The 14058-nt window shown below is 40.3% G+C and overlaps 1 protein-coding gene across 3 annotated transcripts in view; it reads left to right on the plus strand.

Annotated features, from left to right (window-relative positions):
• The window catches only part of LOC140730971 (tubulin beta chain-like), a 63277-nt gene extending 50331 nt beyond the window's left edge, over positions 1-12946 (plus strand). For all 3 annotated transcript variants that reach the window (XM_073052094.1, XM_073052096.1, XM_073052095.1), the window contains one exon: positions 11864-12946. In XM_073052094.1, the coding sequence (XP_072908195.1) occupies positions 11864-12906 (1043 nt within the window). In that variant the 3' untranslated portion in view covers positions 12907-12946. The remainder of the gene's footprint in view (positions 1-11863) is intronic.
• The last annotated feature ends 1112 nt before the right edge of the window (positions 12947-14058 follow it).

Raw genomic sequence — 14058 nt, forward strand, 5'->3', positions numbered from 1 at the left:
CTGATTTTAGCTTCTCCCTCTCAGACTACAGGGTGAATTCTATCATATTATGATCACATTGCTCCTTAAAGGTCCCTTTACCTTAAGCTCCCGAATCAAAACATTTCATTACACGATACCCAATTAAGAATTGCCTTTCCCCTAGTGGGCTCAACAATGAGCTTCTCTAAAAATCCATCTGGTAGGCATTCAACAAATTCCCTTTCTTGGGATCCAGAACCAACCTGATTCTCCCAATCTACCTGCATATTGAAATCCCCACAAGTATTGTAACATTATCCTTTTTTCATGTCTTTTCTATCTGCTGTAATTTATACCCCACATCCTAGCTACTGTTCGGAAGCCTATATATAATTCCATTAGGGTGTTTTTATCCTTGCAGTTTCTTCACTCTGCCCACAACAATTCTACATAATCTAATCCTATGTCACCTGTTTCTAAGGATTTGTTTTTATTTTTTTACCATCGGAGCCACCCCACCCTCTCTGCTTAACTGACTGTCTTTTTGATACAATCTGTATCCTTGCATGCTGAATTCCCAACTTTTATTTTTCAGCCACAACTCAGTGATGCCCATAATATCATACCTGCTGACATAAATAGCAGCAGGGGCAGTGAATAGAAGCTATTTGATCCTTTAAGCCTGCTTCACCATTCAAAAAGATTGTAGTTGAAATTTGGCCTCAACACCATCTTTCTGCACCATCACATATTCTTTATTTCTCTAATATCAGAAAAACCTGATTTTGGATTTGAATGTAACCAGTAACTGAGCATCCATTGGGGTAGAGAATTCCAAGGATTTCCTATCTTCTGAGTGAATAAATTTCTCATTTCAATCCCTAATGACCCACCAATGTTGAGGCATATCCCTCGCTGAGGAGTATGGAACCATGAATTACAGCCTCAACCAGGTAGAATGTTTTCCCTATATCCACACTGTCAACTCACCCTAAGAAGTTTATACGTTTCAATGAGGTCAGTGCTTATCTTCTAACTCTGAGTAGAAGCCTATTGAATTTCTTCTCCAAGGAATCGGTCTGGTAAGTCTTTGCTACACTACCTCAATGTAGGCAAGTCCTTTCATAAGATATAAATAACACCAACTACAAACATCTATTAGCATTCAAATAAGATTTAGATAATATTTAATGGTAGAACTTAGATGTAAAGTATGGAGGCAAGGTTAAATTTAGAAAACTGTGAAGTTGGTGAAATTGGAGCTATAGGAGGCGCTGCTGTTTCAGTCAATGTCTTGCTAAATCATATAGCATTGCTTAAAGCAAGATTAATCCATAGAGGAGGGGAAGCTAATGATCATGAAGAAAGATACAATATTTTGTGCTGGTATTGACTCTTAGTCAGTGAGGTTAAAACCCTTGGGATCCAAGGGAAAGAAATGAATTAGTGCTAAATTCAGTACAATAGCAGAAAGGCTACGATCAAGGGGTTCCAAATGATTCAATGCTTGATCCTTTTCTTTCTGTATTATATGTTAATGAATTGGATAAAAATGTTTGAAGATAATACAAAAGTCGATTACATTGCTGACAGTAACAGAAAGCTTTAGACTGCAGGAAGATATTGATGATGTCACTTGTTCAGCGGAATGACAAATGGAATTTAATCAAGTGATGTAATACAATTAGGGAAATGCAGCAATGGAATCAAATCTATAGTAAATAGGAGGGTACTGAATGATGCAGAGGAACAGAAACACCATGGAGTGTATGTCCATTGATTATTAATGTAATAGGATGGATAAATAAGGTGTGGAAGAAGCTTATGAAAGCTTATCCTCTTTCAGCTGAGACATTGGATAAAAGAACTGGGAGGTTATGCTGGAACTTTGCACCACACTATTTAAGCTCGAGACTGCCTACAGTTCTAGCAAATGCTTAACAGGAAACATGAAGGAACTGGTGGTGGTGCAAAGAAGATTGATAGAAGGATTAGGAAGGGGAGCGTATAAAGTATATCACTTAGGGAGTGGTGAGATCCGAAATTCATCTTGGTAAAGGCAGAAATCTTCATCACAATTAGATGATACAATGGTACACACTGTACATCACTAAAGACTCCAGCAATCTCTAAAGATGTACCATAGAGAGCATTCTAACTGGTTGCACCATTCTCTGGTGTGGAGGGACCACTGCACAGGATCAGAAAAGGCTGCACAGGTTGTCAACTCAGCCAGCTCCATCATGGGCACTAGCCACCCCACAGTCAGGGACATCTTCTAAAGACAATGCCTCAAAAAGGTGCCATTAATTCATTAAGGACCCTGTCACCCAGGACATGCCCTCTTCTCATTACTACCATCAGAGAGGAAGGACTGGAGCCTGAAGTCACACACTCAATGTTTTAGGAGCAGCTTCTTCCCCTTCACAAAAGATTTCTGACAGTGAATCTATGAACGCTACCTCACTATCTTTGCTCTCTATTTGCACTACTTTGTAAATTTAATATTGTAATTAATAAATAGCACATTTTATGTTTTGTACTGTACTGCTGCCGCAAAACAACAAACGTTATGACATGTCAGTGATCATAAACCTGATGCTGTTTCTGAACTCTGAAAATCTGGTAAGTCTACCCTCTGGAAGAAGGAATTTATTCTTGATCCTGAATGATTTATCTCGGGATTGTGATCCCTGGTTCTAGATATACCAGCCAGGGCAAACATCATTTCTACATGTCTAGTCTCATTCTGTGAACCAAGAGAGTGCATAGGTCCAATCTGCTTAATGTTCTCAGAGGGTAGTGCACCAGCCCCAACTTCCCCATCCCGGGCTGAACCTTTGTTGCCCTTCCTGTGTCACAACTGTAATTTTCTTAAGGTGACAAGAGCAGACCTGTATACACTAAACTCCAAGCATAGAAATCAAAAGAGTTCAGATGCTATAAACATGGAATAAAAATATCAAATTCAGGAAACACACAGCAAGTCAGCAGCATTTGTGGAAAGATAAACAGGGAAATAAATCACCTTAAAAGCCGTTATTCTGAACTGGAAAAGAGAGGAAACAAGATAGTTTCAGGTTGCAGATGATGGTGGAGGGATGGATAGCACTGTCTGATAGCACTGTTTTGCATCTTTTACATTCTTTTCTTTGTATTTCCACTCCAATTCTCCTTATTTTACTGATTTTGTTTTCATTAGTTTGTATACTCTCTCTAGTGCGTGAATCTGTCACTCTCTATCTTGTTAAACAGATAATGCTTCTCTCTTTCCATTTTACAAAAGGCTTTTGGCCTGAAGGGTTAACTGTTTCTCTTTCCACATATGCTGTCAGGTCCACTGAGTGTTTCCAAGTGCAGTCTCACTCAAGGCCAATAATTCCATTAAGGAACCTTTAATCTTTCATTCACGTCCTCATGCAAAAAAAAACACAACATGCATCTTCCTAATTGCTTGCTGACTGCACATAACTTTAAGTGATTGGTATACTAGGAAACACAGGTACTCTGATCATTTTTCAGAATCTCAATATGTAAAATATACTTCGCTTTTCTATTTATTCTAACAAAGCTCAAATGGAATGCTTTATTTCGTAGGACAAATTGTACATAATTCTTACAAAAGCATGAGATGTTTTACATATTTACAATCAATAAGTTCCTCAATTTGGTCATTACATTCATACATAGAGGTGATTTTTTTTTTTACGAGTTCTCCACATAGGAAGAGTCCCACTTAAACTGTATGTAGAGGTGATAGATTGGTTTGTTATTATCACGTGCACCAAGGTACAGTGAAAAACTTTGTTTTGCATCCCATTTATATAGATCATTTCCTCACAACAGTGCATTGAGCAGTACAAGGGAAAAGGCATTAGTCTGATCGTTACAGAGTAAGTGCACTTCTGGCAGACAATGAGGCACACGGCCATGGCAGGGTGTTTTGTGATGTCAAGGATCCATCTCATATACAAGAGGTCTGTTCGATAGTCTTACAACAGCAAGGTAGAAGCTGCCAGTGAGCCTGTGGGTACATGCTGTTGGTCTTTCATATCTTCTGCTGGATGGGAGGGCAGTGAAGAGAATATTCAGGGTGGGAAGGATCTTTCATTGTGTTGGCAGCATTATTGCATGTGAAAAGTGTTGACGAAATCCATGGAGGAGAGGCTGTGTTTTGTGATATGCTGAGGCATGTCCACAGTTACTTGTGCTCTTTGTAGAGCAGTTGTCATACTAAGCCATGATGTATCTGGATAGGATGATTCCTTGGTCATTGGTAAATATTGCTGCGGATCAGCAGGTACATGACAAATACTTTTAGCCTCCTAAGGAAGTAGAGGCATGGGTACATTTTCTTGGATGTGGCATCTATGCTGTTAGTCCTGGACAGGCTTTTAGTGATGTTTAGAACACAGAACAGTACAGCACAGTACAGGTCTTTCAGCCCATATTGTTGTGCCAAACTTTTAACCTACTCCAAGATGAATCTAACACTTCCCTCCAGCATGGCCCTCCATTTTTCGCTTATCCAATTAAGAGTCTCTTAAATTCTCTAATATATCTGCTTTGACTACCATCCCTGGCAGCACATTTCATGCACTGTGTGAAAAAAAAATCCTACCTCAGACATCGTCCTTATACTTTCCTCCAAGCACCTTAAAATTATCTTCTTTCATATTAGCCATTTCCACCCTGGGGGAAAAAATACTAGCTGTTCATTCTATCTGTGCCTCTTATCATCTTATGCACTCTTGTCAAATCTCCTCATCCTCTTCCACTCCAAAGAGAAAAGCTCACTCAGCCCTTCCTCATAAGACATGCTCTCTAATCCAGACAGTATCCTGGTGGATCTCTGCACCCTCTCTAAAGCTTCCACATCCTTCCTATAATGAGGAAACCAGAACAGAACACAATACTCCTAAGGACTGGAAGGTCTCAACCATCTGCACCTCAGCTCTGTTATAGCCTCTTGAGGAAGTGGAGGCACTTGTGTGCTTTCCTGGACATATTGTAATATGCTCTAAGTTCAGCCCGAAGTCTCAGCCTGAAACGTCGACTGTACTCTTCTCCATAGATGCTGCCTGGCCTGCTGAGTTCCTCCAGCATTTTGTGTGTGATGCTGTAAGTTCATCTTTTTTCCCAGCCATTTGGACTCCTTGCATTAAAATTGGCGCCTACTTGTCCTTAACATGCCTGCACTGCCTACTGCACTAACCTGTTATCCTTCTTTGTCTAAACCTCACTCCAAACATACATCTAATCAGTGTTCTGTTCCTGTGCCAAAATAATTTAAACCTTCCAGCAAGGCGTACCAGTTCAGGTGCAGTTCATCTTCCTTGTACAAGTCCCACCCAAGCCAGAAGCGATCCAAGTGTTCCCAACATCTCAGACTTTCTTTACTACGTCATCCCTCTGGTTATACATTCTTTTGATTTCTATACTCAATAATACATAGCATGAAAAATAATCCAAAGGTTACAATCTTAGAGGTCCTGCTCTTTAGTGTGATACTAGATAACACTGCAGAATCTTGTGCTTTTTTCTGTCCATGTTTTTGGTTCCAACATACTGTATATCATAACTACTAATTAGTTGTTCATCCCCAAACCCCCTCTCCCCCATCCAGAATGTCTTCTAGCCACTCCATGACACCTTGGCACTAGAGGAAGCAACATACCATTTGAGAAAGAAATACGCACACACAAAGTGCTAGAGGGACTCAGCAGAGCAGGCAGCATCTAAGGAAAAGAGTAAGCAGTCAATGTTTTGGGCCAAGACCCTACATCAGGTGAAACGTCAAATGTTTACTCCTTTCCATAGTTGCTCTTCAGCCTGCTGAGTTCCTCCAGTATTTTGTGTGTATCACTTTGACTTCTAGCATCTGCAGACTTGCTCTTGTTTGTGATACCATTTGAGTCATCTTCAGAGCCATAGTAATACCCATCTACTCAGCACTTAGTTATATCCTTTAATTTAGAGAACCAGTTATCCAGGGAGCTTTTTCTACTAGTTACTGCAATATAAGGTCCCTGAAAGAATTAAAGCATAGTAGAGAAAGGTGTTCCTCGGCAATTCAGTAACAGCCTCTTCCCCTCTGCCATCCGATTCCTAAATGGACATTAAACCCTTGAACAATACCTCACTTTTTAAATATATATTATTTCTGATTTTGCACGATTTTTAATCTATTCAATATATACAGTAATTGATTTGCTTATTTATTTATTATTATTATTTTTTTTTCTTCTTCCTCTATGTTATGTACTGCATTGAACTCCTGCTGCCAAGTTAACAAATTTCACGACACATGCCGGTGATAATAAAACTAATTCTAATTCTGATTCTGATTCCGAAAATACGCATGTGATTGATTTTTACCACTCAGCTACCTCCACGACTACTTGAGTAAGTGGCAATGGAGGCAGCTGAGTGATAACAATCAATCAATAGAGCCTTGTCTCCCCTTCCAATGCTGTCCTCCAGGTCCTCTTTGCTAGGTGCTGCTCCTGAGTGTTGAGAGTTAAATCCCTTTTCTTTTTAATCACTGTGGAATTCATGTGTTTCCCAACAATCGGGTTGGTGCAGTTTGTGTGCAATTACTCATATTTCATTTGCAGAGACAATGACCTCCTGACAATTCGATTTTGACTGCCACTTACCTCAGAATAACCTGCAGGGTAGGGCAGATGGGACAGTAATACTTTCAATAGCTTTAAATCCTGCCAACACTTCTGATGTGCCAGTATAACAGGGGCTTATTCTTGGGGGTCTGTACCAGTATAAAACAATATCTCATAAAATGGAAGTCACAGTCTATAATCATAAAATGGATTCTAGTTTCCATTTCATTGCTGAGTTGGTTGGACTGTGGATAGGGTACATTCCATGACCATATCCGCAGATGATGAAATGAAACAAAGTCTGAAGGTAATATTAAATTATTTTTCCAGGAACCTGATTTATGATATTCAGGCTGGTGAGCTGTGGTAGGACTAACTTTGGTCCCCTTAATCTACCTTTTGAGTTTTAATGAGGCCAAACAATTAAAACCACAGTGAAGCATCCATTCCACTCCAGAATATTTAGAGAGTAGAAGAGAGGCGAGAGTAAATATTGGCCTGCTGGAAATGACGCTGGCAAGTTAGTAAAGGGGACCAAGGAAATGGCAGAAAATTGAATAAGTATTTTGCATCAGTCTTTCTTGGGACATATTAGCAGTATGTCAGAAGTTCAAGAGTGTCAGGGGACAGAAGTGAGTGCAGTTACTATTACTAGGGAGATGGTGCTTGGGAAACTGAAAGGTCTGAAGGTAGATAAGTCACCTAGGCCAGATGGACTACACCCTAGGGTTCTGAAAGAGGTAGGTGAGGAGATTGTGGAGGTATTAATAATGATCTTTCAAGAATCACTAGATTCTGGAATGGTTCTGGAGGACTGGAAAATTACAAATGTCACTGTACTCTTCAAGAAGAGAGGGAAGCAGAAGAAAGGAAATTATGAGCCAGTTAGCCTGACTTCAGTGGTTGAGAAGATGCTGGAGTTAATTGTTTAAATGTGCTTTTGAGTACTTGAGGCACATGATAAAATAGACTAGTCAGCATGGTTTCCTTAAGGGAAAATATTGACAAATCTGTTAAAATTATTTGAGGAAATAACAATCAGGTTAGATAAATGAGATTTTCAGATGGCCTTTTGCTGTACATGCAGCTGTTTAATAAGATAAGAGCCCATGGTATTACAGGAAAGATACTTGCATGGATAGAGCAGTGGCTGATTAGCAGAAGGCAAAGAGTGGGAATAAAGGGAGCTTTTTCTGGTTGGCTGCCGGGAACTAGTTGTGTTGGAGGAGCTCAGCAGGCCAGGCAGCATCTATGGAAGAGAGTAAACAGTCGACGTTTCAGGCTGAGACCCTTCATCAGGCCAGTCATACCAAGTTCTCCCAGCATTTTGTGTGTGTCGCTTGGATTTCCAGCATTTGCAGATTTTCTCTTGTTTGTGTTCCACAGGGATTGGGCGTTAGGACTGCTTCTTTTTGCAATGTATGTCAATGATCTGGATGGCTTTGTGGCCAAATCTGCAACAATATAAAGTTAGGTAAAGGGGCAGATATTGTTGAGGGAGCAGGGAGGCTGCAGAATGACTTGGACAGGTTTGGAGAATGGGCAATGGGCAAGTGGAAAACAGTGTCAGGAAGTGTATGGTCATGCACTTTAGTAGGAGCAATAAAAGCATAGACTATTTTCTAAACAGGGAAAAGAAATTCAGAGGTGCAAAGGGACTTGGAGTCCTCATGCAGGATTCCCTAAAGGTTAACTTGTAGGTTGAGTCGGTGGTGAGGAAGGAAATGCAATGTTAGCATTCATTTTGAGAGGACTAGAATATAAAAGCAAGGGTGTAATGCTGAGGCTTTATAAAGCACTGGTGAGGCCTCACTTGGAGTATTGTGAGCAGTTTTGGACCTCTTATGTAAGAAAGGATGTGCTGGCATTAGATAGAGTTCAGAGGAGGTGCAAGATAATAATTTGCAGAAAGAAAGGCTTATAATAGGAGGAATGATTGATGACTCTCTGCCTTTATTCACTGGAACTCAGAAGAATGAGGGAGGATCTTATTGAACCTATCAAATGTTGAAAGGCCTAGAGTGGATGTGGAGAAGATTTTTTCTATAGTGCCAAGGTTTTACATTTCCTACATTGTCTGTGTTATTCTGTCCTGTACTGGGTTCTTTAATGCACTTCTTTCTGCTTGTGTATGCCTATGTGTTAAAAAGCAGCTTTTGTTTTCATCCCATTCCCATTTCCCCCCCCCCCCCCTTTTGTTGTTGCTTCTCACAATGCTATGTTGTCTTGTGGAACTTACGAGTCTTTCAACATGGGGTCAGATCAACTATTACTCCTCCTCTGGCAAAAAGAAGTTATGAGATAACAGTTGGAAACATGTGATAACAGTAGAATATCCTGTCTTCATATTGACATAGACATTATTGGAAGAATCTAGTGTCAGCTTCTTGGCTGGAGAAAAGAGAATTGGAGAATTGTACTGGAGGTAGAGCCCTGGATTGGCATATCCTTCCAATCCTTTTTAACCTTCTCATTCATAGGCTCAGTACTACCACTCCTTCATTACCATCTGCTGTTGTAGTAATATAGTAGTCCTTTATCTTCTAGTTTTTTTTTTCTCGGCTGCTACAGTTAGAGGAAGGGAATTCAAGAATGAGAAAGTTAATCTGGTCAACTATGACTCCATCAGTGTATTCCCCAATATAAGCAATGTAACATGGAAGTTCAAAGTCATTTATTTGCCAACATCTAACTCGTGTGATGAGTGTAGGTTCTACCAGAATGATTTGAGTCAAGACCTTATCCACGTGAATTGAATTGCAGAGGAGAGATCTGAGTGACCATCTTATCCATTGAAGCAGCATTTGAATAATTGTGGTATTAAGGTTCCCTGGAAAAATCAACATTAGTGGGGATCAGGGAGAAAACTGTCCATTTGCTGTTGCCATACTTAGCTTAAAGAGTTATTGTCATTGAAAGAGATTTATGTGTTTGTGTGTTCTCCAGAGTAGCATCTTAACCTCCAACTGTCTTCACTGCATCATCAATGGTCTTCCATTCATTGTAAGTAGAAAATGGGAACATTCGCTGAAACGCTGGAAATAGGAGTAGGCTTTTAATTCCTTTGAACCTGTCCCACTATTCAAGGGAAATAAAAACAGACATTAAGCCTTTTCAGGTTTATAAAAAGAAAGAAAGAGGACCAAAATGAATAACATCTTTCTGAGGAAACATGGGAGCAGGGAAATGCCAGATAATTTGCATTAGTTTTTACAGTAGAGGACAATGAACATCCCATAAGTGTTCTTTAATGCCAGAGAGGAAATAAACACTGTCACTATTACTGGAGCTGTGAAACAGCAGTATTAACTGCTCCACCAATATTGGGGAAACCTACCTGATTTTTTAAAAATAGCCTATCGATATTGCCAGCTATAAATGAACGTTCAAGTTCAATGATCATTCAGTCCTACATGAATACTGCCAAACAAAACAGCCAAGGTACAGCACACATTACCAACAGCACAAAGCATAAATAGCACATATGGTTCCAATTTCAGAAACACGTACAGTCACAAAGAAAAAAAAATTTAAAAAGGTTGAAGAGTGTGTCAAGTGCCTAGCTGCTGTTGCAGAAGGAGTTCTTGGCTGGTTTTATTTTCCCCTGGCTTTATTTTTTTCTGACGTTGCTCCTATTTTTTAAAATCTCACTCTTCATTGTTCTGAGGAGTCCATCATGTAGTTTCCATTAGGAAAATGAATATTCTGAAACAGGAGGAAGCATGGGAACAAAATTAACTTAATCTTGTGTTACTTAAGGTCTACACCACCAGCTCATCCATCGTTCCATAGTAAAAAAAAAGCATTTCTATGAATGTTCTACATGGCGAACCATTGAGAAGCCTTGATGTGATTAACAGGAAGGACAGGGAGGGCAGTAACTAGAAGGAAGATTAGAGGGCAGTTGAAAAATATCACATTAGAATAGTGGGAGTCTGCAACTCACTGCTTGAAAAGATAATAAGTGACAATATCAAAAAGGTACTTAAGAAGAACTGTAGCTCAAACTGTATCCACAGATTAAGAGGTATCTAGCATAGGCCAAATAGATCCTACTGTGACGTAAATATCTATGATTATCCAGCACCTTTTATGACCTAAGGATGTCACAAAGTACTTTGCAGTCAATTATGTATTTTCAGTGTGTGGTTATTACTGTAATGTAGGAAATGTAATGACCAATTGCAGTGATCTGATAGTGAGAGCTTTAGAAACATTAGCTGAGCAATGAATTGTATTCACTAAGAGAGTTTGCCAGTACTTCCTAGAATTGTGTGACTGTGTCTTTAATGCTCTCCCGCACTGTCAGCAAGGACATCCCCAACAGAGCTGCACTTCCTTCGTGTGGGAGTGGAACTTCAACCTTGAATTTTGCTCAAGTGTTTGAACTCGTGGCCTTCTAACCCAGAAATAACAGTGCTACCAAGCAGAACCCAAGTCCAACTGACCTAGCAATTATGATTGTAATAGAAGTACTTAACAAGGGAAATCCTCCAAGTTTAGTGCTATTATTGCAATGTACTGGCAGTCCATTTCCACTGCTGCTAATCTTTATACCCTCAATCAAGGTCAACTTCGGAAAATATATTTTTACTCAGTTGAAAAATATTGTAATTTTTTGTATTTCATAGCTACATACCACATTGCCCTTTGTAAACGTTTTTTTAACTTTAATTTGCTTTTCTGTGTTTACTGAGGTCTGTAACAGATCTAAACTCCTCCCCAAGTAGCTAACAACAAATGGAATGGAACTGACACCAGTAGACTTGAGGGTAAACTGCAGTCAAGTCACTTTCATAGTTCAGACAGTGTCACAAATGAATAAAAGTAAAATCAAATGTGTTGCTAGTGCAAAAAAATCTGTTTTGCTGGTACAGTATTCACAGTCAAAGAGAAGGGTGGATCAAAGTAAATTCCGTATATTGAGGTGGAAAAGAACAAGATCAATGATTCCAGATGCAAAGGAGGTAGACAGACAAGGAGTAAAGTAGCTTAGATCTCAAGTCTGTTGTACAGGAACCTAAAATATTAAATGATTTTTAAAAAATGACTGCAGATTTACTTTACACTAGGATAAACAGGGGTTACTAATTAGAGAAACATTGATTTAAGCAGTAATTGGAGCATTGTTTCCATAAGAGATGACAAATATTTGGAGCATTCTGCCATATTGGGTGTTGGACAAAATGACTTCAGGGCTGTTAAATGCAGAAGCTACAGGGATGGTCAAATAGCCTTTCATCAACCTTTTAGTAAAACATGTTATTTGGCCTTTGTTCCAGGACGTAGTGGTGCCTCTAACAACTGGGCCAAAGGTCACTACACTGAAGGAGCTGAATTAGCTGACTCTATAATGGATGTGGTGCGGAAGGAGGCCGAGGGATGTGACTGTCTCCAGGGATTTCAGCTCACTCATTCACTGGGTGGTGGTAGTGGCGCTGGCATGGGCACTCTCATCCTTAACAAGATTCGTGAAGAATACCCTGACAGAATGATGCTGTCTTTCAGTGTTATTCCTTCACCCAAGGTATCAGATGTTGTGGTTGAACCCTATAATGCTCTCCTGTCAATTCACCAGCTCATTGAGAATACAGATGAAACATTTTGTATTGATAACGAAGCTCTACATGATATTTGTTTCCGAACTCTCAAGCTTACTTCTCCCACTTACAGTGACATGAACCATTTGATATCAGCCACCATGAGTGGTGTAACAACCTGTCTGCGTTTCCCTGGTCAGCTTAATGCTGACCTCCGTAAACTAGCAGTGAACATGGTCCCCTTCCCCCGTCTGCATTTTTTTGTGCCTGGCTTTGTTCCTCTAACCAGCCGAGGTAGCCAGCAGTACCGTGCCCTCACCGTACCCGAGCTGACCAAGCAGATGTTTGACGCTAAAAACTTGATGGCTGCCTGTAACCCTCAGCACGGCCGCTACCTGACCGTCGCCGCTATTTTCCGGGGCCGCATGTCCATGAAAGAGGTGGATGAACAAATGCTGAACGTGCAGAATAAAAACAGCCCCTATTTTGTGGAGTGGATCCCAAACAACGTCAAGACTGCTGTGTGTGACATCCCACCCCGAGGACTCAGGATGGCAGCCACCTTCATTGGCAACACGACAGCCATCCAGGAGCTGTTCAAGCGCATCGGTGAGCAGTTTTCTGCCATGTTTCGCAGGAAAGCCTTTCTTCACTGGTACACAGGTGAGGGCATGGACGAGTTTGAATTCACTGATGCTGAGGCTGACGTGCTTGACCTGATAACTGAATATCAATATTACCAGGAGGTTAGCATTCATGAAGAGCCTCAGTATGACGATAATTAGGAGCCCTGAATGTCATTGTGAGATTCTAACTCATAACAGGGAGGCCCGATTTTTTTTCTCCTGCACTATGCACATCATCTAATTTCAATGCCGTGTGAACTGCAATTAAAGATGGCTGATAGTACTTGATTTGTTAAGAATAGAATTAATGTGTGCTTTTTAACATTAATAGTGGTGGTTGTCCGTCATATCCAATGATGACAGAAAATTGTGTGGCAGAGTTGTTAACGTGGAAAAGCTGTTACACTGGGGCACTTCCACTCTTTTGACCTCAGAAGTCCAGGTCCAGTTGTACGAACAAGCATCACCAACTGGGGTCTTCCTTGATTGCAGTGAATGGCCGTGACGTCTTGTCATGCCCTTTACTCTCTGTGGATCATTGCAGTATCGCCTTCCTAACCATTGTCTCACCAGGGTACGAAGACGCTGGCTACCCTCACCTGTCTGTCAAAGTGGTATACCGGGCTGTGACCACTGTCACATACTTGGAGTCACAGGTGAGAGCTGAGTGTCCAGTGGAGACCAAAGGTGAGAGAGCTGCACTGGAATGGACATGACAAGCCCCTTCACTAGAGATGCTACCCCTCCCTGGACACCCCATATAACCCAACATTAACTATAAAGGCAAGAGAAACTCCATGGTCTGTTTTGGGTTCATGTCCCACACAACTCATTAAGTACATTTTTAACCTCTGAAATTTAATTCTTATGTTGATGAGGGTGAGTACTTCCTGCTGTAATAAGAGATTTTCCTCCCAAATGAAACTTTTACACTGTGAAAATTTTCACATGATCTAAAGAAGAACTTGTAATTTTGCAGCATCTGACATGACCATGGAATAACCAAGGTGTTCTGCTGTTTACAAGCTACTTTTTGAAGTGCACTCGTTTTTATAATGTGAGAAGCAGAACAATTAATTGTACATCATAAGGTCCTGTAAAAAAACTTATGAATAAGATAATATTCATATTCTAATATTCATAATATTAGATAATTTTCTTAAGTGTTAATTCAGGATTAAATTTTTGGTAGAGCACTGGTGGGGCTGTACTTCCAATGGCATCATTCCATCATTTAGGCCCACCAACAACAGCAGGTGAAGTTATGTTTCTACACAAAGGGTAGTAGCTGCTATAGGGCAGACCTGGAGT

Source organism: Hemitrygon akajei, chromosome 7 (genome assembly GCF_048418815.1).
Source record: "Hemitrygon akajei chromosome 7, sHemAka1.3, whole genome shotgun sequence".
NCBI lineage: Eukaryota > Metazoa > Chordata > Chondrichthyes > Myliobatiformes > Dasyatidae > Hemitrygon > Hemitrygon akajei.